Genomic DNA, 21,733 nt, shown 5'->3' with positions numbered 1-21,733 from the left:
TGAGCCACCGCGCCCGGCCCCAGAAAATGACATTTCAACAATAGAAGTTGAAGATTTCAACACTCTATTTAAAAAAATTTTAACCACTAGACAGAAAATCTGCAAGGATATAGAAGATTCAAACCAACTAGTCTGACTTAACTGGTATTTATTGAACCTTCAACTGATAATAAAATATATACTCAACATGCAACATTTTCTAAACTAAATAATATACTAGACCATATGGCAAATTGTAAGTTTTAAAAAGTAAGTTATGCTAAGTAAATTCTCTGACCACAATGAAATTAAATTAGAAATAAAAAACTGAGGAAATTTGGGAAATTCAAAAATATTTTGAAATTATTCAATACATTGCTAAATACTCCATGTATTAAAGAATACATTATAAGAGAAATTATAATGTATTTTTAAATTTTACTTCTTTTTTTTTTTTAAGACTGGGTTTCACCATGTTGGTCAGGCTGGTCTTGAACTCCAGACCTCAGGTGATCCGCCCGCCTCGGCCTCCCAGAGTGCTGGGATTACAGGCGTGAGCCACCGCACCCGGCTAATTTTACTTCTTAAAAATAAATATGGGATCTGGCTATGCTGACCAGGCTGGTCTCAAACTTCTGTACTCAAGCAATGCCCCTATCTTAGCCTCCCCAAATGCTAGGATTACAGGCATGAGCCACCACACCTTGCCTACAATGTATTTTTAATAAAAACAAAAACAGAGTTTTTGAAACACCTAAACATGTTTTTAGTGAGAAATTTCTAGCTTTAAATGCCTGTAGTGCTAGAAAAGAACAAAGATCTAAAATCATTTGCTAGACTTTACCAATGAAGCCATCTAGTACTTGGCTTTTCTTAATTAGGAGGTATTGGATTACTATTCAGTCTCCTCACTGGTCATAGGTATATTCAGATTTTCTATTTCTTCATGATTGTCTTAGTCATGTGTGTTTCTAGGAATTTCTCCATTTTGTCTAGGTTATCCAATTTATTGACATACAACTGTTAAAAGTACTTAAATAATACTTTCCGGCCAGGCACGGTGGCTCAAGCCTGTAATCCCAGCACTTTGGGAGGCTGAGGTGGGTGGATCACAAGGTCAAGAGATCGAGACAATCCTGGTCAACATGGTGAAACCCCGTCTCTACTAAAAATACAAAAAAATTAGCTGGGCATGGTGGCACATGCCTGTAATCCCAGCTACTCAGGAGGCTGAGGCAGGAGAATTGCCTGAACCCAGGAGGCGGAGGTTGCGATGAGCCGAGATCGCGCCATTGCACTCCAGCCTGGGTAACAAGAGCGAAACTCCGTCTCAAAAAAAAAATAATAATAATAATAATACTTTCCATTACTATATACAATTCATAGGAATGTTCCCTGTTTTATTTCTGATCCTAGTTATTTCAGTTTTCTCTCTTAATCAACTAGCTAATGGTTTGACAATTTTGTTGAACTTTTCAAAGAATTAACGCTTAGTTTTACTAATTTTCTCCATTATTTTTATTCTCGAATATTTTTCTTTCCTTCTACTCGCTTCAAATTTAGTTTCTACTTTTCTAGTTTATAACAACTTAGCATGAAGCTAAGTTGTTGACTTGAAATCTTCTATCTTTTTTAATGTAAACACTAACAGCTATAAGATTACCTGAACACTGCTTTTGCTGCATCTGATAACACAACACAATTATAAATGTATTGTATTATATAATTGCTTTTAAAATCTATGACGAAAAGAGAGTAAAAGAAATGTGCATTTATGCTGCCTTTTATAATTACCTTTTTTGTTTGTTTGTTTTGGGGATAGAGTCTCACTTTGTCACCCAGGCTAGATTACAGTGGAACTATATCAACTCACTGAACCTCTGCCTTCCAGGTTCAAGCAATTCTGCTGCCTCTGCCTTCTGAGTAGCTGGGACTACAGATGCACATGACCATGCCCAGCTAATTTTTGTATTTTCAGTAGAGACAGGGTATTGCCATGTTGGCCAGGCTGGTCTCAAACTCCTGACCTTAGGCAATGTTCCTGCTTTGGCCTGCCAAACTCCTTTGTTCACAGGCATGAGCCACTGCACCTGGCTATAATTACCTTTAATTAAAAATATTAATTTTTTTCTTTCTTAAAATGCAATTTTGAATTTTCATGTGGATTTACTTGCTTCAGCTTGAGTAACTTTCTTTGCAATTTCTTATATGGTAGATCTAGGAAGGGCTTTATTTTACCTTTATTTTCGAAAGATATCATTACCAGGAATAAAATTCATGGTTGACAGAGCTTTTGTCCTTTGAGTACTTTCAGTATATCATCCCACTGCCTTTATACCCTCCATTGTTTCTGATGAGAAGTCTGCTGTTAATTATCAGGGTACCCTTGTGACACACAGTTTTTCTCTTCTAGCTATCAACATTTTCTTTCACTTTAAGCATTTTTACTATGATGGGTCTCTTTGTGGACATGTTTGCATTCATTCTATTTACATTTGTTGAGATGCTTGCATATATAATGTTTATTCAACAAATTGTGGATGTTTTTAGCCATTATTTCTTTGAATATTTTTGTTCTTCTCTTTCTCCTCATCTTCTGGTATTCTCCTTACATGTATGTTGGTGCACTTAAAGGTGTCCTAAATTTCTCTGAGGCTCCGTTCATTTTCCTTTTCTTTTTTTTTTCCTTGAGACAGAGTCTCGCTCTTGTCCAGGCTGAAGTGCTGTGACATGATCTCGGCTCACTGCAACCTCTACCTCCCAGGTTCAAGCATTTTTCCTGTCACAACCTCCTGAGTAGCTGAGATTAAAGGCACCTGCCACCATGCCTGGCTAATTTTTGTACTTTTAATAGAGATGGGGTTTCGCCATGTTGGCCAGGCTATTCGCAAACTCCTGACCTCAGGTGACCTGCCCACCTCAGCCTCCCAAAGTGCCAGGATTACAGGCATGAGCGACTGTACCCAGCCTCTGTTCATTTTTCTTTGGTCTATTTTCTCATTCTATGCCTTCATTTTACTTTCTTATTCTATTTTCTAGTGGGAAGATGGAATTGAGGTTGCATAATTTTCTAATTCTTCTGCCAGCTGAAACTTATTTAGACCTCCTAATGATATTTTTTTATTTTGATTATTATATTCTTCAACTCAGAATTTACATTTGGTTCCTTTTATGATTTTCTTTATTGATACTCTTTATTTGATAAGACATTATATTTTCCTTTACTGCTGTGAAAATACACACACACACACACACACACACACACACACACACACATATATATATATATACTTGTAAGGCAGAGGTTTCACAACAGAAAAACAGAATGGTGGTTCAGATTATCCCCACCAACTCTCAGTTGAAGAGGCAAAATTCCTAGCCTTATTTATTTATTAATTTATTCATGAGGGATCTTCCCCTGTGACCCAAACACCTCCCATTACTGGGATCAAACTTCAACATGAGATTTGGAGGGGACAAATATTCAAACTATAGTAACATGTCACTTTTGCACTATCATAAAGTGAGAAATTGTTAGTCTACATTGTTAAGTTGGTGACCATCTGTACAAAAGTTCATTGGAACAAGTCTGTTAAAAATCATGTTCATACTGACATATGAAATATATAATTATCATACATCTAGTATCATGTCATACTCAAAAGATAAATGGCTATAAATTTTACAAAAGGAGGCTGCAGTTAAAAATGCTTAATTTGCCGGGCGCGGTGGCTCAAGCCTGTAATCCCAGCACTTTGGGAGGCTGAGGCGGGTGGATCACGAGGTCGAGAGATCGAGACCATCCTGGTCAACATGGTGAAACCCCGTCTCTACTAAAAATACAAAAAACTAGCTGGGCGTGGTGGCGCGTGCCTGTAATCCCAGCTACTTAGGAGGCTGAGGCAGGAGAATTGCCTGAACCCAGGAGGCGGAGGTTGCGGTGAGCCGAGATCGCGCCATTGCACTCCAGCCTGGGTAACAAGAGCGAAACTCCGTCTAAAAAAAAAAAAATGCTTAATTTACTGTTGATAGTAGGTTAGAAAGAGCTGTTTATATGCCTTTTTTCCACCAGCTTTATGTTTGTTTAGAAGGTATAGTTAGCTATTTGTATTCATCTGTAAAAGCAGGATGGAACAAATACAGAAAACTTTGAGTAAGCCAGACACTTTTGGAAAGGGCAGTATACTAGAAATGGGAAAAATGTATCCATACTAATGGCTACTCCTAACTTATATGAATCAGGTAAAAGAAGGTCCAAATAAAAATCAGTGCTAGGGAGTGAAGGTCAGACCACAGACTAAATAAATGGAATATTCAATAGCATTTCAAAATGATAAAATACCCAAATGTCATAATGAGAAAGAATAAAAACACGTACTCAATCCTATTCTCCTAGGAGATGAAATATATTGTTTTAAAAATCAGTTACTCTAATAAGATATTTATAAGTAATACATAAATATATAAGAAAGGTAACAGACCAGTTAGATGTATAATAGACAACAGATTAAATACTGCTGACTAAGCATAATTTAAGGAGATTATATCATTAAATTTATCCAAAAAATTATTTAATTGACCTATCACTTTCTGATACACCTCTGTTACTAAAAATTTAAACAGCTTAGTAACCTTGGCTCTGGGTCATCTTGACATCATAATGTGGTTCAAGTTACGGCAACCTTCTGTTTCTTTGATTGTATTCCCTTTTTTTGGGACAAGTAAAAATGTTAATAGCATAATAAAGACCATACTGTCCAATTACCAAAACCTTGAAGCAGCAACAATGTCAAAGAATTACAAATAAAAGAAATAAGAATTTTTTTGAAAGGCAACTAAATGTGAGAAAATTCTTTTTGTAAGTGAATTCAGTACATTCACTGAGCTTGTAAGCAAGGAAATATTCTATGGATGCCTTTTCTGCTTTTAAAAGTATAAGGTGATTTTTAAAATTTGTACATACTTGGTTTGTAACTTTAGCAAATACTTTGAAGTGTTTTATTATGTTTGTAAAGGCACTCTGACTTCCAAGTTAGAAATGCCAAGATTACATGATAATAGAGTTCCATTGCAAGGCCTCCAGGGATCTTTCATGACAAACCTTAATGACATTACCAGGATGTGCAATGACCCATAAAGGAGTTGTGCTGGGTTAATACCCAGGGAATCTGTTAAGTCAAAAAAAAAAAAAGTCAAAGAGAATCAATACGAAAAAGATGAAACTGGAAATAAAAAATAGGAACATGAGACTAGAAAGCCAAGTTTTATATGAAAGTTTTATATTTAGAAAATTATAACTTTACTTATGATTATAGATGCAATTAAATGTTAAGAAATAGAATTATCTGTCAAAACAATAATAACCTGATAAGGGTATATTCACAAAAAGAAGAAAGCTATCAATATAAATTATCACTTTATAGATTTTTAAATATACTGGAATAAAATCATAAAGGTTTATTATTGATCTTTTAAAAAATTAATATAATTCATGGTCCCACAATGGTATCACATTTTATAGCTTGATTTAAGCACTTAATTTTTTTCAAAGTTTATCAACAGCTCATGTACCAGACATGGTATAGGTGCTGGTGATAAATGCTGAACAAAAACAAGGTTCCAGGCAAAACAACCTTGGCTCCCTGCATAAACTAGACGGTGCTAATTTTGTACTGAGTAGTGTCAGCCATATCACACAAGTTGAATTATGTTGATACCTTCATGGCATTCATTTCTGAATAGTCTGTTTCTATTTTCATTTTGTATTCATCCAGGGATAAAATATACATGACTATAATTTTTCAGGGGTGACAAAGTCTCTCCATCAATTACTTAACATGGTAGCTACCAGCTTACCCAAATGACCAAACTTAGTTTCACTAATGCAAGGACCTGTACTTAAAGGTTTTCTGACAATAAAACGTGACATACAAATAACGTACAAAGTATTCTTCCCCAAAATATTTAATCTAGACCTAACAGAGCCTCTGGACTCAAATTCCTTTGTACAGGATATACAACAAAGAGAACAAGGCTAAATTACACTATAAAGAAAGAAATCTAAACACATAGAAGACAACTTTCCTAGGCTAGTCAAATTTTAATGTCATTTTTTAAGAATGTGGAGAAATGTTCTAGACCAGTGGCTCTCTATCTCTGGTTGGTATCACAATCACCTGGAGAAATAAAATAAAACATAGAGGCCCAGGCTTATAAGCTAGGGCTTAAGCCTCTGTAGTTTTACTAAGTTCCACAGGTGATTCTAATACCTACCAAAATATGAGATCTTACATTTATAGGGTTTCCAGGCTACAATATACTGAAGAGAGATAACCAAATGCAATTCAGAATCTGCAATGGATTCTCCTTTAAATATAAATAGCCATAAAAGATGGTTTGGGGGCCAATGAAGAAATCTGAAAATGGAATGATATTACAGAATTATGAATACTTTCCTTAAGAGTAATTATGGTACTATAGCTATATGATATTGTCTTTATGTTTGGGTGATACCCATGCTGATTAAATAAGGGGTAAAGTGTCATGAAGTCTAAAACTTATTCTCTATGGTACAACAAACATACAAAAAATAAATGTGGCAAATTGTTAACAATTTTGTATCTAGGTGGGGGTATATGATTGTATATTTGACTATTTTTTCAAAACTCATGACAAGTATCAACTAGGTTCACCATCTTTTATGGGCAATATTTGTGGTATCCCAAAGCAATTACAATAGTAACATCAAAAATCACTGGTCATTGGTCACCATGATGGACATATAACAATGAAAAACTTTGAAATATTCTGAGAATTACTAAAACGTGACATAAAGACACAAAATGGACACATGATGTTTGGAAAATGACTCTGATCATCTTACTCACTGTGGGGTTGCCACAAACCTTCAAATTGCATAAAACACAATAACTGTGTGCACAATTAAGCAAGGTATGCCTGTATCTGGTAAAGCGTTACATAGGGAGTATACTGTGGATGTCACAACTACCCTATATTCCTCATTCAAAGACTTTCTCATAAGAATTATCTTCTCTGAACTCTACTGTATTTAGAGTTGCTATAAAACACCCCACATTCCTTACACTCAAAGGATTTCTCAGTAGTATGAATACTCTGATGTTAAGCAAATCCTAGGCCATGATGAAAGTTCGCGACACATTCTTTTATGTTCACAGGATTTCTCATCCATATGAGTTGTCTGGTGTTGAGTAAATTTTTTACACACAGTGAAGGCTTGTCCACACTCCTGATATTCATAAAATTTCTATTATGAATTTTCTAATGTTGAGTAAGCTGATCATCCACAGCATATGCTTTCTCACATTCGTTACATTATACGGTTTCTCACCAGTATGAATTTTAGCAAGTTGAACAAGCTTTGAGCTACAACTAAAGGTCTTCCCACATTCCTTACATTCAAAGGGTTTCATACTGTTATGAATTCTTTGATGTGCAGTGAAGACAATACTAAATCTAGAAGTTTTCCCACACTCCTTACATTCAGAGTTTCTCACTAGTATGGATACTCTGATGTTGAACAAAGTTTGAGCCACTACTAAAGGCCTTCCCATATTCCTCAGATTCAAATGGCTTCTCATCAGTATGAATGACCTAATGTTGAGCAAGCTATGTCAGAAAACTAAAGGTTTTTCCACATTCTTTACATTCAAAGGGGTTTCCACCAGTATGAATTTGGTAATGTTCAATAAGTTGGTAATGATATCTAAAGATCTTCCTCCACACCTTTCATACAAAGAGTTTCTCACTAGAATGAATTTTCTGATGCTGAATAAGGTTTGAACCATGATTGAAGCCCTTCCCACATTCCTTACATTCACCTGGTTTTACACCAGCATACATACTCTGACATTAAACAAGGTTTGAGACACAATTAAAGGATTCCCACATTCCTTACATTCAAGATGGCTTCTCACCTGTATGAATGTTCTTATGGTGATTAAGCTGGGTGGGAAGACTAAAAACCTTTCCACATTCCTTACATTCAAAGGGTTTCTCACCAGTATGAAATTTCTGATGTCGAATAAGTTGCATATGAAGTCTAAAAGCTTTTCCACAGTCCTTACATTCAAAGGGTTTCTCACCAGTATGCAATTTCTGATGTCGAATAAGGTGCATATGAAGTCGAAAGGCTTTCCCACATTTCTGACATTCAAAGGGTTTCTTTCCGGTATGAATACTTCGATGCTGATTAAGATTTGAACCACGACGAAAGAATTTCCCACATTCCTTACATTCAAAGGGTTTCTCACCTGTATGAGTTTTCTGATGTTGAAATAGTTGTAGGTGAAGTCTAAAAGCCTTCCCACACTCCTTACATTCATAAGGCTTCTCACCTGTATGAATACTCTGATGTTGAACAAGGCTTGAGCCACGATTGAAGGCCTTCCCACAGTCTTTACATTCAAACGGTTTGTCACCAGTATGAATTCGAGAATGTTCAATAAGTTGGCAATGATATCTGAAGGCCATCTCACATTCCCTACATACAAAAGATTTCTCATTGGAATGAATTTTCTGATGCTGAATAAGATGTGCACCACGATTAAAGCCTTTCCCACACTCCTTACATTCATATGGTTTCACACCAGCATGAATACTCTGATGTTGAATAAGGTTTGAGCTACGATTAAAGGCCTTCCCACATTCCTTACACTCAAATGGTTTTTCACCTGTGTGAATGTTCTTATGGCGATTTAGCTGGTTGAGAAGACTAAAGGCCTTCCCACATTCCCTGCATTTAAAGGGCTTCTCACCAGTGTGAATCTTCTGATGTCGAACAAGCTTTGTCAGAAGAGTAAAGGCCTTTCCACATTCCTTACATTCAAAGGGTTTCTCACCTGTATGAATTTGGCAATGTTCAATAAGTTGGTAATGATATCGAAAGGCCAACCCGCATTCCTTACATACACAGGGTTTCTCATTGGAATGAATCTTCCGATGCTGAATAAGGTGTGCACCGCGATTAAAGCCTTTCCCACACTCCTTACATTCATACGGTTTTACACCAGCATGAATACTCTGATGTTGAACAAGGTTTGAGCTACGATTAAAGGACTTCCCACATTCCTTACATTCAAACAGTTTCTCACCTGTGTGAATATTCTTATGGCGATTAAGCAGGGTGAGAAGACTAAAGGCCTTTCCACATTCCTTACATTCAAAAGGTTTCTCGCCAGTATGAAATTTCTGATGTCGAGAAAATTGTATGTGAAGTCGAAAGGCTTTCCCACATTCTTTACATTTATAGGGTTTCTCTCCAGTATGAATACTCTGATGCTGAATAAGATTTGAACCACGACTAAAGTATTTCCCACATTCCTTACATTCATATGGTTTATGTGTATTGTGAATAAGAGAAGCATGAGGAGTATAAGTAGGCAGTTTTTCATAGCTGATTAACTTCTGATTGATATATCCTTCTTGATATCCCTGTAATCCCTCAAACCTTCTATATTCTGAGTCATTTCTAAAATAAAAGGCCTTGAGGCCAACAGTTTTATTTATTTGCTTTATAACTTGTTTGGGTAAATTTACTTCAGAGATATCACTTTCTGAAGATACTTTCTCAGGTCCATATTTTGACTCCAAATCTGAAAGAAGTGAAGAAAGCAAACATATTTTATTTTCCTATAGCACACATGCATACAAAATACTTTCATCAACTGAAACCATCAATTCAAACCAATAAAACCTTTATTGGCAAAAAGAGACAAAGAAGGTCATGGTATAATGATAAAGGGATCAATTCAGCAAGAAGATATAACAATTCTAAACATACTATAATTCTAATACTAGAACACCCAGATATATAAGGTGAATATGATTAGATCAAAAGGGAGAGAGATATATGCCAGTGCAATAATAGTTGGGGACTTCAACACCCCACTCTGAATTAGATACGTCATCTAGACAGAAAATTAACAAAGAAACATTGGATTTAAACTTCACATTAGACAAAATAGGCCTAACAGACATTTACTGAACATTTCATCAAATAGCTACAGAATACACATTTTCTCATTAGCACACAAAACATTCTCTAGGATAGACCATATGTTAGAATAATTCTTAAAATTTTTTCAAAACCAAAATTGTATCAAGTCTTTTCTCAGACATGGAAAAAACAAGAAATCAGTAACTAGAGGAATTTTGGAAACTGTACAATACATGGAAATTTAACAACATGCTCCTCTGTAACCATTGGGTCAAGAAAGAAATTAAGAAGGCAATTAAAAAAACTTCTTGAAACAAATAAAAATCAGAATACAACATACCAAAACCTATGGATACAGCAAAAGCACTGCTAAGAGCGAAGTTGATGACAATAAACACCTACATCAAAAAAGCAGAAAGATTTAAAATAAACAATCTAACGATATACTTCAGGGAACTACAAGAACAAGAACAAACCAAACCTAAACTTAGTACAAAGAAAGAAGTAATAAAAATCATGGCAGAACTAAATAAAATATAGACTAAATAATACAAAAGATTAACGAAATGAAAAGTTGTTTTTTAAAAAATATAAATAAAATTAACTAGCTGGACTAACCAAGAAGAGAAGAAATAAGCAAAACCAGGGCCGGGCGCGGTGGCTCAAGCCTGTAATCCCAGCACTTTGGGAGGCCGAGGCGGGTGGATCACGAGGTCAAGAGATCGAGACCATCCTGGTCAACATGGTGAAACCCCGTCTCTACTAAAAATACAAAAAATCAGCTGGGCATGATGGCGCGTGCCTGTAATCCCAGCTACTCAGGAGGCTGAGGCAGGAGAATTGCCTGAACCCAGGAGGCGGAGGTTGCGGTGAGCCGAGATCGCACCATTGCACTCCAGCCTGGGTAACAAGAGCGAAACTCAGTCTCAAAAAAAAAAAAAAAAAGAAAGAAAGGAAGAAGCAAAACCAGAAACAAAAAGGGAGATACTAGCACTGACACCACGGAAATAGAAAAGATCATCAGAGATTATAAGAAACAATGACATACTAACAAACTGGAAAATCTAGAGGAAATGGACAAATTCCTAGACACATAGCACCTACCAAGATTAAATCAGGAAGAAATAGAAAAGATGAACAGACCAATAATAAATAATGAGATTGAATCAGTAATCAAATGTTACCCAAAACAGAAAAGTCCAGGACCGATGGCTTCACTGCTGAATTCTAACTACAAACTCTCAAAGAACTAACACAGATTCTCCTCAAACTATTTCAAAAAATTTCAGAGAAGGGAATTCTCCTTAACTCATTCTATGAAGCTGGCATACCATGAAACCAAAACCAGACAAGGAGGAAACAAAAAAAGAAAACCATTCTATCATAAAGGCACACAGATGCCTATGCTTATCACAGCACTAACCACAGTACCAAAGACATGGAATCAACCTAAATGTCCGTCAATGGTTACCTGGACAAAGAAAATGCAGTACATATACACCAAGGAATACTATGCAACCATTAAAAAGAACAAGATCATGTGCAGCAACATGGATGGAGCTGGACACCATTATCCTAAGCAAATTAATGAAGGAATAGAAAACCAAATACTACATATTCTCGCTTACAAGTGGGAGCTAAACACTGAGTACACATGAACACAAAGAACAGAACAACAGACACCAGGGCCTACTTGAGGGTGGAGGGTAGGAGGAGGGTGAAGATCAAAAAACTACCTATTGAGTACTATGCTTATTACCTGGGTGGTAAAATAATCTGCACACCAAACTCACCACAACATGCCATTTACCCTTATAAAAAACCCACACATGTACCCCTTGAACCTAAAATAAAAATTGGAAAATCATAATCAAAAATAAATAAATAGGGCTAGGTGCGGTGGCTCATGCCTATAATCCCAGCACTTCAGGAGGCCGAGGACAGCAGATCACAAGGTCAAGAGATCGAGGCCATCCTGGACAACATAGTGAAACCGCATCTCTACTAAAAAAAATATACAAAAATTAGCTGGGTGTGGTGGCACACGCCTGTAATCCGAGCTACTTGGGAGGCTGAGGCAGGATAATTGCCTGAACCCAGGAGGCAGAGATTGCAGTGAGCCAAGATCCTGCCACTGCACTCCAGCCTGGTGACAGAGCAAGACTCCATCTCAAAAATAAATAGTGCTGAAACAATTGGATATCTATACGCAATAGAATGAAACTAGACCCCTATCTCTCACCATATACAAAAATCAATTGAAAATGGATTAAAGACTTAAATGTAAAACTCAAAACTATAAAACTACTAAAAGAAAACATGAAGGAAGTGCTTTAGGACTTTGATCTAGGCAAAAATTTTCTGGTTAACACTGCAAAAGCATAGGGAGCAAAAACAAAAAGACAAATGAGACTATATTAAACTAAAAAGCTTCTGCACAGCAAAGGAACTATCAACGGGGGAGAAGACAAAATGGGTTGGGCATGGTGGCTCGTGCCTATAATCCCTGCACTTTGAGAGGCTGAGGCGGGCAGATCACATGAGGTCAGGGGTTCGAGACCAGCCTGGCCAACATGGCAAAACCCCATCTCTACTAAAAATACAAAAATTAGCCAGCTGTGGTGGCAGGCACCCATCATCCCAGCTACTTGGAAGGCTGAGGTATGAGAATTGCTTGAACCCGAGAGGCGGAAGTTGCTGTAAGCCAAGATTGCACCACTGCACTACACACTGAAGGACAGAGCAAGATTCCATCTAAAACAAACAAAAAAGTTTACACTGGGAAAAAAAGAGGGCACTTACTCCACTAAAAGGGGAAGGGCATAAAAGAACAGAAGTTAGGTGATTAGGGGATAGCATAGTTCCTGCTGTAATCTTTGTTTCCTTCCCAGGTCTTGGGCATTTTTGTCCAACAGCCCTTGGGTTATTAAAGTTTTTTAAACTACAGCTCAGGGATGTGACTCCTTTCTGAGCACATGGGCTGTCCAGGGCAATGATGGCTTCCCCCAGCCTGCTTACCCTCTCACTTACCTGGATACCATCTGTTTGTTTCTTTCCTTATAACCATCCAGGGCTCTTTCTCTTGCTCTAGTAAGGTAATCACATCTGGTTTAGAAATGGAACTTCCTGATTAAAAGAAATAACACATACAGAATTTTTTAAATATAATTTCTTTTCAAATGTTGAGAAATGCTGAGTGTATGATTTCTGAGAAATGCTGAGTGTATGATAAAATATATTGTTTGCTAAGAAAAGTGATGGCAAGGAAAACCTAGCCGCTCCCCCTACCCACCCCCCCACAACAGTGGAAAACGACTTGGGGCATTCTAAAGTGGCAAGACAGTGTATGTATATCATACACTGGTTAAAACACTTCTTTAAGCATGGGATATGTGACCCTGCCCCGTGGCTCCCTCGTGGAGAATACTTTTTAGTTTTTCTGTGATCAGTGGTAAGCAGGCACCAGCTGCCTACCTAGTTTACCTTGGTTCTATGAGAAAACACAGGACACCTGCTGTTAATAATAATCACCTGTTCAGAGATACATGGTCAGAGTCTGCTGGAGGCCCTTATGCCCAGAATGCTGTCAGCCCTTGAGGCTCTCAGCTCAGAAGGCTGTTGGCCCCCCAAATAGTCCCCCTTTGCTGTTCTATCTGGGTGTCTGCTTCTTAATGCCTTCAGCACCACCGGATGGGGTCTCTACGGCCGAGCTGGTCTCGGTATTCAGGTCTTTGAAAGTTGGTTAAACTTATAATAAATTACAAGTCAAAACAACATTGAGAAGAGACTTCAGAGAAGAGGGAGAGGTTGAGTAAGAGAACTCTATGTTAGAAAAGGACTTTGTTTCATTTAAACTCAGAATCTTATCCCTTGAAAAGAGGTACAACTGAGTGGCTGAGAGCAGGAAACTTCAAGCCAGACTGCCACGTTCAAATCCTGTCTCTGCGGCTCACTAGCAGTATGACCTCAGGTAAGTCACTTAAACTCTGTCCTTCGGTTTTCTGAACTCTAAAATGGGGATGATATAATACCTATTTTGTATTGATAGTAAATTTTATATTGCTAGTATTTTATATTGATATGATTGATACTAAGACTAAACAAGTTAATATGTGTAAAATACGTCTAACATTGCCTGATATGCAGTTGCACAAAGTCAAGAATTATTATGTTTATTGTCATTTATTTTGCATGCTTAGACATGTACCGCTCATTCAGTATATTCACTCAATGAAAATACATAAACTTCATGGCCTGAAACTTTCAACTACAAAACAAGTAACAGAATGAATGTTTGTTGAAGGCAATGGAATGCATTCATTCACTTTAGTGTTAAATGAATTCTGTCAACCCAATCAGTATATGTAAATGACAGATATTTTTGTTTGTTTTTGTTTTCGAGTTAGGGTCTCACTCTGTTGCCTAGGCTGGAGTGCAGTGATGGGTACACCTCACTGCAGCCTCAGCCTCCCAGTGATCATAGTGGTTCTTTTGATAGAAAAATTCGAGACACTTTTTTCCTTACAGGTGGATCAGAAAAACAAAAACCAACCAATAAACAAAATCTACAATAATTCTGAGATCAAACAATACAAAACCTGGTTCTTGGACAATAACTTCATGACTGTACATAATATGAAATCATGTTCTTGGACAATAATATGAAACCATGTTCTTGGACAATAACTTCATGCCTATGGGAATTAATCATGTAATTTCCTCTCTCTCTCCCTGACTATGGGAAGTTATTGTCCAAGAACATGGTTTCATATTATGTTTGAAGAACAAATAACTTCATGACTATGGGACTGAATTTCAAATCTTGTACATTCAATGAATTTCAAATTCAGTCCCATAGTCATGAAGAGAGAGAGGCAATTACAGAGAGGACCAGCGTAATGGAGGAGGCCACTGTGGAGTAGGCAGGTTGCAGGGGCTCCAGGGAGGTGCCTGTTTTCAACCCAACAAATCTCAAATCACTCCTTTGGGAACAAGAAGAAGGAATTCAGCTACCTCTTAAAAGATAGCCCTGAAATTCACAGCGAAAAAAAGCTGATATTCCAGAGAACAGATGCTAAATTAACTGGGGCAGAGGACCTCACCCAGTGAGATCAGGTGGCTGTAGTTCTCCAGCATCACATCCCTGTACAAGGTCCTCTGAGCAGGCTGCAGGCACTCCCACTCCTCCTGAGAGAAGTCGATGGCCACATCCCTGAATGTCACTGATCCCTGAAACCACAAACACATGTATTGTGGTAAAATTGAAGAAAGTTATTTCCAGATGAAAGAAAAGGAAGTAAAGGACTGAACTGTAAGAAAGCAATATGGAAATTCACAGAGTGCCTACACATTCTTCAAGAAAGAAGCCTGCTCCTGGCTGAGCATGGTGGCTCATGCCTATAGTCCCAGCATTTTGGGAGGCAGAGGTAGGAGGACTGCTTGAGCCTAGGAGTTCGAGAGCAGCCTGGGCAACATAATGATATCCCATCTCTGCAAAAATTAAACAAGTAACTGTGAGTGGTAGCACATACCTATAGTCCCAGCTACTCAGGAGGCTGAGGTAGGAGTATTGCTTGAGCCCAGGAGTTCAAGGCCACAGTGAACTGTGATCACGCCACTGCACTCTAGTCTGGGTTACAGAGCAAGACCCTGTCTCAGACAAAAAAAAGAAAAAGAAAAAAAGGTGGGGGTTTCATACAATTGAAGAATGTTCTTAATCCTCAAGTTCATTATGGTATGAGATGATAACAAAAGTATTTTTTCTTGTCATGACAAATGCTTTTTATAAGCTGCACAAAAGTCAATATAACTGACATATTAGATTTAATCATTTTTTTCAATTTATACATTTAGGATGGCCAGATGGAGTCTCATTCTGTCACCCAAGCTGGAGTGCCGTGGCATGATCTTGGCTTACTGTAATCTCCACTTCCCAGGTTCAAGTGATTCACCTGCCTCAGCCTCCTGAGTAGCTGGGATTACAGGTATGTGCCACCAAGGCTAATTTTTGGTTTTGTTTTGGTTTTTGTTTTTTTTAGCAGAGGTGGGGTTTCACCATGTTGGCCAGGTTGGTCTCAAACTCCTGACCTCCACTAGCCTCAGTTTCCCAAAGTGCTGGGATTGCAGGCGTGAGCCACCACATCCGGCCAGAGAGTCTGTAATCATCTATCACTCATGCCCCAAATAATCTTCTCTCTGTCACTGCCCACTGTTGTCACTGATCATTTTCCTAAAAGCCTCATAAAGCAGATCACCTTGTCACATTTGCAGACTGGGGCCACTCACTATGGAATTCTAGCTTAGCTACCTGGAAAGCTCCAGTCTGTGAAGTTTCAAAGTGTTCTCAAATGTGGTCAATCATCTGTCACTTATCAAACCCACAAAACCCTGTTTCCCTATGGGGACTGACTTCTCCACTGTTCCAGTACTCTTCCTGATCAAGGTCTGAGCACAGAGCACAGGTGGAATAACCTGCTCTAAGAAAAAAATCAAAGCCAGTAGGAAAACAGAGGTACAAACAGGAAGAACACTGACTTTTTTTTTTTTTTGTCACCAACCTTCACTGTAATGGGACAAACTGGGGTGTAAGATTTTGGCTCCTTAGGTAAGAAGCTTCAGGTTAAATAATAACAGTCACCTAAGCTGAGAGTCACCATATATCAAGGAGAAAAGAAAAATACCAACTTACATGGACCATGTTTTTAGAATTATAAAATTGGTCAGCCTTCTTCCAGCTTCTCTCCTGGAAAACAACAAAAAAGGCCGTAAGTCAAGTATGTCTCAATGCTCCCAGAGTGACTTGAAACAAATCACTATTTTATCCTTCATTCCTATTTCTCAACTACCCCTGCTAACACTCACACTTCCACCCCTCTCTTATCACTTTCCTTGTCCCCACACACACACTCTCACAAATAAACTGGCAGTGAACAGGTGGAGTATGGAGGAAACCAAGCTCTTGCTACATCCAAGGGTCTTCATTTTATTACCTTCATAATACTCTTATCACTTGAGTCTAGTATGATTTGCTTAATGATTTCTATATTACAGAACACTTAATTTATACAAGATCATTTACAATGTCATTCCAAATATCACAATCTTTTGATTCTAAAGCACGGTTTCTCACCCTAGGCACTACTGATATATTGTGCTGGATAATTCTAAGTTGGGGGAGTGGGGAGAGCTATCCTGTGCATAATACAATGTTTAGCAGCATTCCTGACCTCTGTCCATTAGATCTAAGTAGCACCCTCCCCAACAGCGTGACAACCAAAAGTTTCTAAACATCGCCCCAGCTGAGAACCAACGTTCTATCTAAACCAATGGATCCAAACCTCATGAGTCACATAAATTTTTTATAATCTTATAAAATTATATACTACTTCTCCCTCTAAAACCCACATTTATAATTTCTATAATGCTTCAATATTTTATTTCAAGTGCTTTTGGTCTCTGAGACCATAAATGGAATCACAGGAACTCAGGTTAAGAATTTCAGTCCTACATACCTTACAGAAATAGAAAAAAAAAAAAAAAGCTAAAATTTGTATAGAACCACAAAAGACCCAAATAGCCAAAGCAATCTTGAGCAAAAAGAACAAAGTTAGAGGAATCAAACTACCTGACTTCAATATATACTACAAAGCTATAGTAATCAAAACAGCATACTGACATAAAAACAGACACATAGATGGAAGAAACAGACTAGAGAGGCCCAGAAAAAGTCCATACATTTATAACCAACTGATTTTTGAGGAGGGTGCCAAGAACATACAATGGGGAAAAGACAGACTCTTCAAAAAATACTGTTGTGAAAAGTAAGTATCCATACGCAGAAAAATGAAATTAGATCCTTATCTCAAACCCTTATACAAAAATCAAGCCTAAATGGATTAAACACTTAAATTTAAGACCCTAAACTATGAAGTAAATAGAAGAAAACATAGAGGGGAAAGCTCGATGAAACTGATCTGAGCAATAATTTTGGGATTTGACCTCAAAAACACAGGCAACAAAAGCAAAACTGAACAAATGAAATTATATCAAGCTTAAAAGCTTCTGCACAGAAAAGGAAACAGCAAAGTGAAGAGACAACCAACAGAATGAGAGAAAATATTTGCAACCATTTAAATGATAAGAGGTTAATATCCAAAATATATGAGGAAACCAAAAGCAAAAATAAAACCTGATTAAAAAATGGGCAAAGGACCTGAATAGGCACATCCTAAAAGAAGACATATAAATGGCCAACAGTATATGAAAAAATACTCAACTAATCATCAGGGGAATGAAAATTAAACCTACAATAAGATATCACCTCATATGTGTCAGGGTGGCTATTGGAAAGACAAAAGTTAAGAAGCATTTGTGAGGCCGGGCGCGGTGGCTCAAGCCTGTAATCCCAGCACTTTGGGAGGCCAAGGCGGGCGGATCACGAGGTCAAGAGATCGAGACCATCCTGGTCAACATGGTGAAACCCCGTCTCTACTAAAAATACAAAAAATTAGCTGGGCATGGTGGCACGTGTCTGTAATCCCAGCTACTCAGGAGGCTGAGGCAGGAGAATTGCCTGAGCCCAGGAGGCGGAGGTTGCGGTGAGCCGAGATCGCGCCATTGCACTCCAGCCTGGGTAACAAGAGCGACACTCCGTCTCAAAAAAAATAAAAAAATAAATAAATAAAAAAAAAAAAAAAAAAAAAGAAGCATTTGTGAGAATGTAGAGAAAAGGGAATGCTTGCACACTGTGGGTGAGAATGTAAAGTGACACAGCCATTATGGAAAACAGCATGGAAATTCCTCAAAAAATTAGAAATAGAACTACCATATGATCCAGCAATCCCACTACTGGGTATATATCCAGAGGAAATGAAATCTGTGTGTCAAAGAGATATCAGCACACTCATGTTTATTGCAGCATTATTCACAACAGCCAAGATGTGGCATAAACATACATGTCTATCAATGAATGAATGGATAAAGAAAATGTGGCATATATGCAGGTATATATACACAAGGGAATACTATTTAGCCATAAAAAGCAGAAAATGCTGTCATTTGCAAAAACATGCATAAACCTGGAGAACATCATATTAAGTGAGATAAGTCAGGCACAGAAAGACGCACGATCTCACTTATCAGCCGAATCTAAAAAAGTTGGTATCATAGAAGTGGAAAGTAGAATGGTATTTACAGATCTGGGGTAATGTGGGTAAGGGAGAGAAGGAAAGCTGTGTTGACTGGGGAAATGTTAGTCAAATGATATAAAATTTTAGAAAGATAGAAGAAATAAGTTCAAGAGATCTATTACACAAAATGGTATCTACAATTAATAACAATATTCTGTAGTCTTGAAAAATGTTAGGAGAGTGGATAGGAAGTGTTCTCGCCACAAAAATGGTAACTGTATGAGGTACTGCATGGTTAATTAGCTAGATTTAGACATTTCACAGTGTATGCATACCATAAAACAACATGTTACATATGATAAATACATACAGTTGTATTTGCCGATTTAAAAAAAAATTCTGTCCTAGATCATTTGAGCATCTCACTCATTTTCTTAATGTACAAGCAGCAATCACAATGAATCACATATTCCTAATGCTTCTGTTCTATAGAAAGTCAAGGGGAATGACTTAAAATGACCACACAAAAACAACAGTGAAAACATATTAAACATTATTACATGCCTAGCACTGCTCTAAGGGGCTTTACAATATTAATTCATTCTAATGACAGAACCAGCATTCCAACCCAGATACTCTGGATCCACTCTCCTATTCTTAACCACAATAGTGTACTGCCTCTTACAGTCCACAGTCACACACACACAAATGGCCAAAACACGACTGGGGCTGCCAAACCTCGGAGAGATCTGGCAAGCATTACAAACGTCATCCTGTGGATTTCCTGGAAAAATCCTGACTCGTTGATACCAATTTCTGTGTGGTCACTTTCCCACTCCTGAAAGCCTCACAGACGAATTGAAGTCATCCAACCATCTCCATGCTTCCCTGTTTTGAAAAGGAGGTCTGTAAAGACCAACAGAGGTCTGGTATGTGATTCCACTCTAAAATAGAGCCTTAATATTAACTACTGGAGATGTCTTTCAGTACTAGCTTAGCAAAAGAGAGTGCACAGGAAGGTGTGAACATTTTGCCAAATGGTTTTGTGAATATTAAGTGGAAAGGTAAGGGAGGGGGCACGATGGGAGGGGACACAAATCAATTTGCATATGCCCCTAGATTCACTGAAAATTTACAGGAACCTCAATATTCTAAAATCAAAAACGTATCTCTTGAACAAATACAAAGCACAACCTCACTCTTGACTTTTAGGTGTGCAATAATGCTCTTATCCTTCTTCAGGTCCTTCTTTTGAATAGTACGACTGGGGAAGGATAAGGCAAGCGTGAGACTCCAGGCTCTTCTTGGAGCGCAGACTAAGTTTAAAAGCACCCTCTCTCCACGGCCACAATTCCCCTAACTTCACATGAAATGGGAAGGAAGTAAAAGGAGGTGGAATCGGTTCAACCAATATAACCAGTTTGGAGCTGGTTCCTGTTGACAGAGCTCTGAGGACGCTGTGGTTCTCAACCTGCAGCTGCCCTCCTGGGGAACACTCGGGGCACTTCTGTACTTCTTGTGGAAAGCTTCATTCTCGGCTCAGTATCTGACCTCCCTACTGGAGGAGCCATTCCTCTGCTGCAGCTCCCTCAGCTGTGAAGGGGAAAGACAGAGGAAGCAGCAGGAGCCTAGAGGCAGTGACATACACACAGCCCGAGCAAAGTGCGCTGCGTCCACCTGCACTCCCGGGCCTGTGCACAGGGCCTCATGCACACACACAGTCCCCTCCGTCACTCATGATCGCACAGTCCCCCTCCTTTGATGCCCGCGCACACGCACGCCAGGCGAACCCCGGGATTCCTATTCTGAGCGCCTCCCTCGCCCGCTCACCCACCCACCCGCACTGTCGGGTTGGTCAGGCTCAAGCCCCAGTCCGCAGTGACCTCCCGAAGCCACCGATCTCTTGTCGGACGTGAAGATCTTACCCCACTCTGTCGTCAACCCCTGGAGACCGGAAGTGGATCGGCGCGGTGGCCGCTGGGAAATACAGTTCTGAGCAGAACGAGCCTCAGAAGCCTTGAGCGCTCATCTGCTCAGGTTGACCCCAGCATGCAACCGGGGCTGACTGTTAAGGAAGCCGAGCCTAGTGGATTCGTAGGAGTTTTTTTTTTTTTTTTTTTTTTTTGAGACAGAGTGTCGCTCTTGTTACCCAGGCTGGAGTGCAATGGCGCGATCTCGGCTCACCGCAACCTCCGCCTCCTGGGTTCAAGCAATTCTCCTGCCTCAGCCTCCTGAGTAGCTGGGACTACAGGCACGCGCCACCATGCCCAGCTAATGTTTTGTATTTTTAGTAGAGACGGGGTTTCACCACGTTGACCAGGATGGTCTCGATCTCTCGACCTCGTGATCCACCCGCCTCGGCCTCCCAAAGTGCTGGGATTACAGGCTTGAGCCACCGCGCCCGGCCAATCCCCGGGGTGCACAGGTTGCTGCCATGGACGAGGATCCCCATCTGAGAGGAGCATTTCCCTTTCGGAGAGTCAGTGTAACTTACTTTTTTTCTCTCCTTGGAGAAGAATGCAAATGAGCAGAACTTTTAAAGAAGAAAGAACTTAAAGTAAAATTATGTCAAGATGCAACTGCTTTAACCTCTTTATCTCAGACCCCAGCTTCCACTTCTCTGTGGTATTTGAAGGGGACTCAGGGTAAA

General features: G+C 38.8%; 1 protein-coding gene across 4 annotated transcripts; it reads right to left on the bottom strand.

The window, feature by feature from the left end:
• Positions 1–4,366: 4,366 nt before the first annotated feature.
• On the bottom strand, positions 4,367–21,054 carry ZNF780A (zinc finger protein 780A). Of its 4 annotated transcripts, XM_074386338.1 has the most exons (6): positions 21,009–21,054; positions 16,644–16,697; positions 15,487–15,604; positions 15,058–15,184; positions 12,986–13,081; positions 4,367–9,611 (listed from the first exon to the last, which is right to left on the bottom strand). In XM_074386338.1, the coding sequence occupies exons 4-6, from the start codon at positions 15,089–15,091 to the stop codon at positions 7,918–7,920; spliced, it is 1,824 nt and encodes a 607-aa protein (XP_074242439.1). In that variant the 5' UTR covers positions 15,092–15,184; positions 15,487–15,604; positions 16,644–16,697; positions 21,009–21,054; the 3' UTR covers positions 4,367–7,917. The 4 variants fall into 4 exon arrangements, with proteins under 4 accessions (XP_074242439.1, XP_010329304.1, XP_010329303.1 ...); XM_010331002.3 differs by lacking the exon at positions 15,487–15,604; XM_010331001.3 differs by lacking the exons at positions 15,487–15,604; positions 21,009–21,054 and adding an exon at positions 20,922–21,004.
• Positions 21,055–21,733: the final 679 nt, after the last annotated feature.

Source organism: Saimiri boliviensis, chromosome 14 (assembly GCF_048565385.1).
Source record: "Saimiri boliviensis isolate mSaiBol1 chromosome 14, mSaiBol1.pri, whole genome shotgun sequence".
Classification (NCBI taxonomy): Eukaryota; Metazoa; Chordata; class Mammalia; order Primates; family Cebidae; genus Saimiri; species Saimiri boliviensis.
This window is presented reverse-complemented; position numbering and strand designations above follow the sequence as displayed.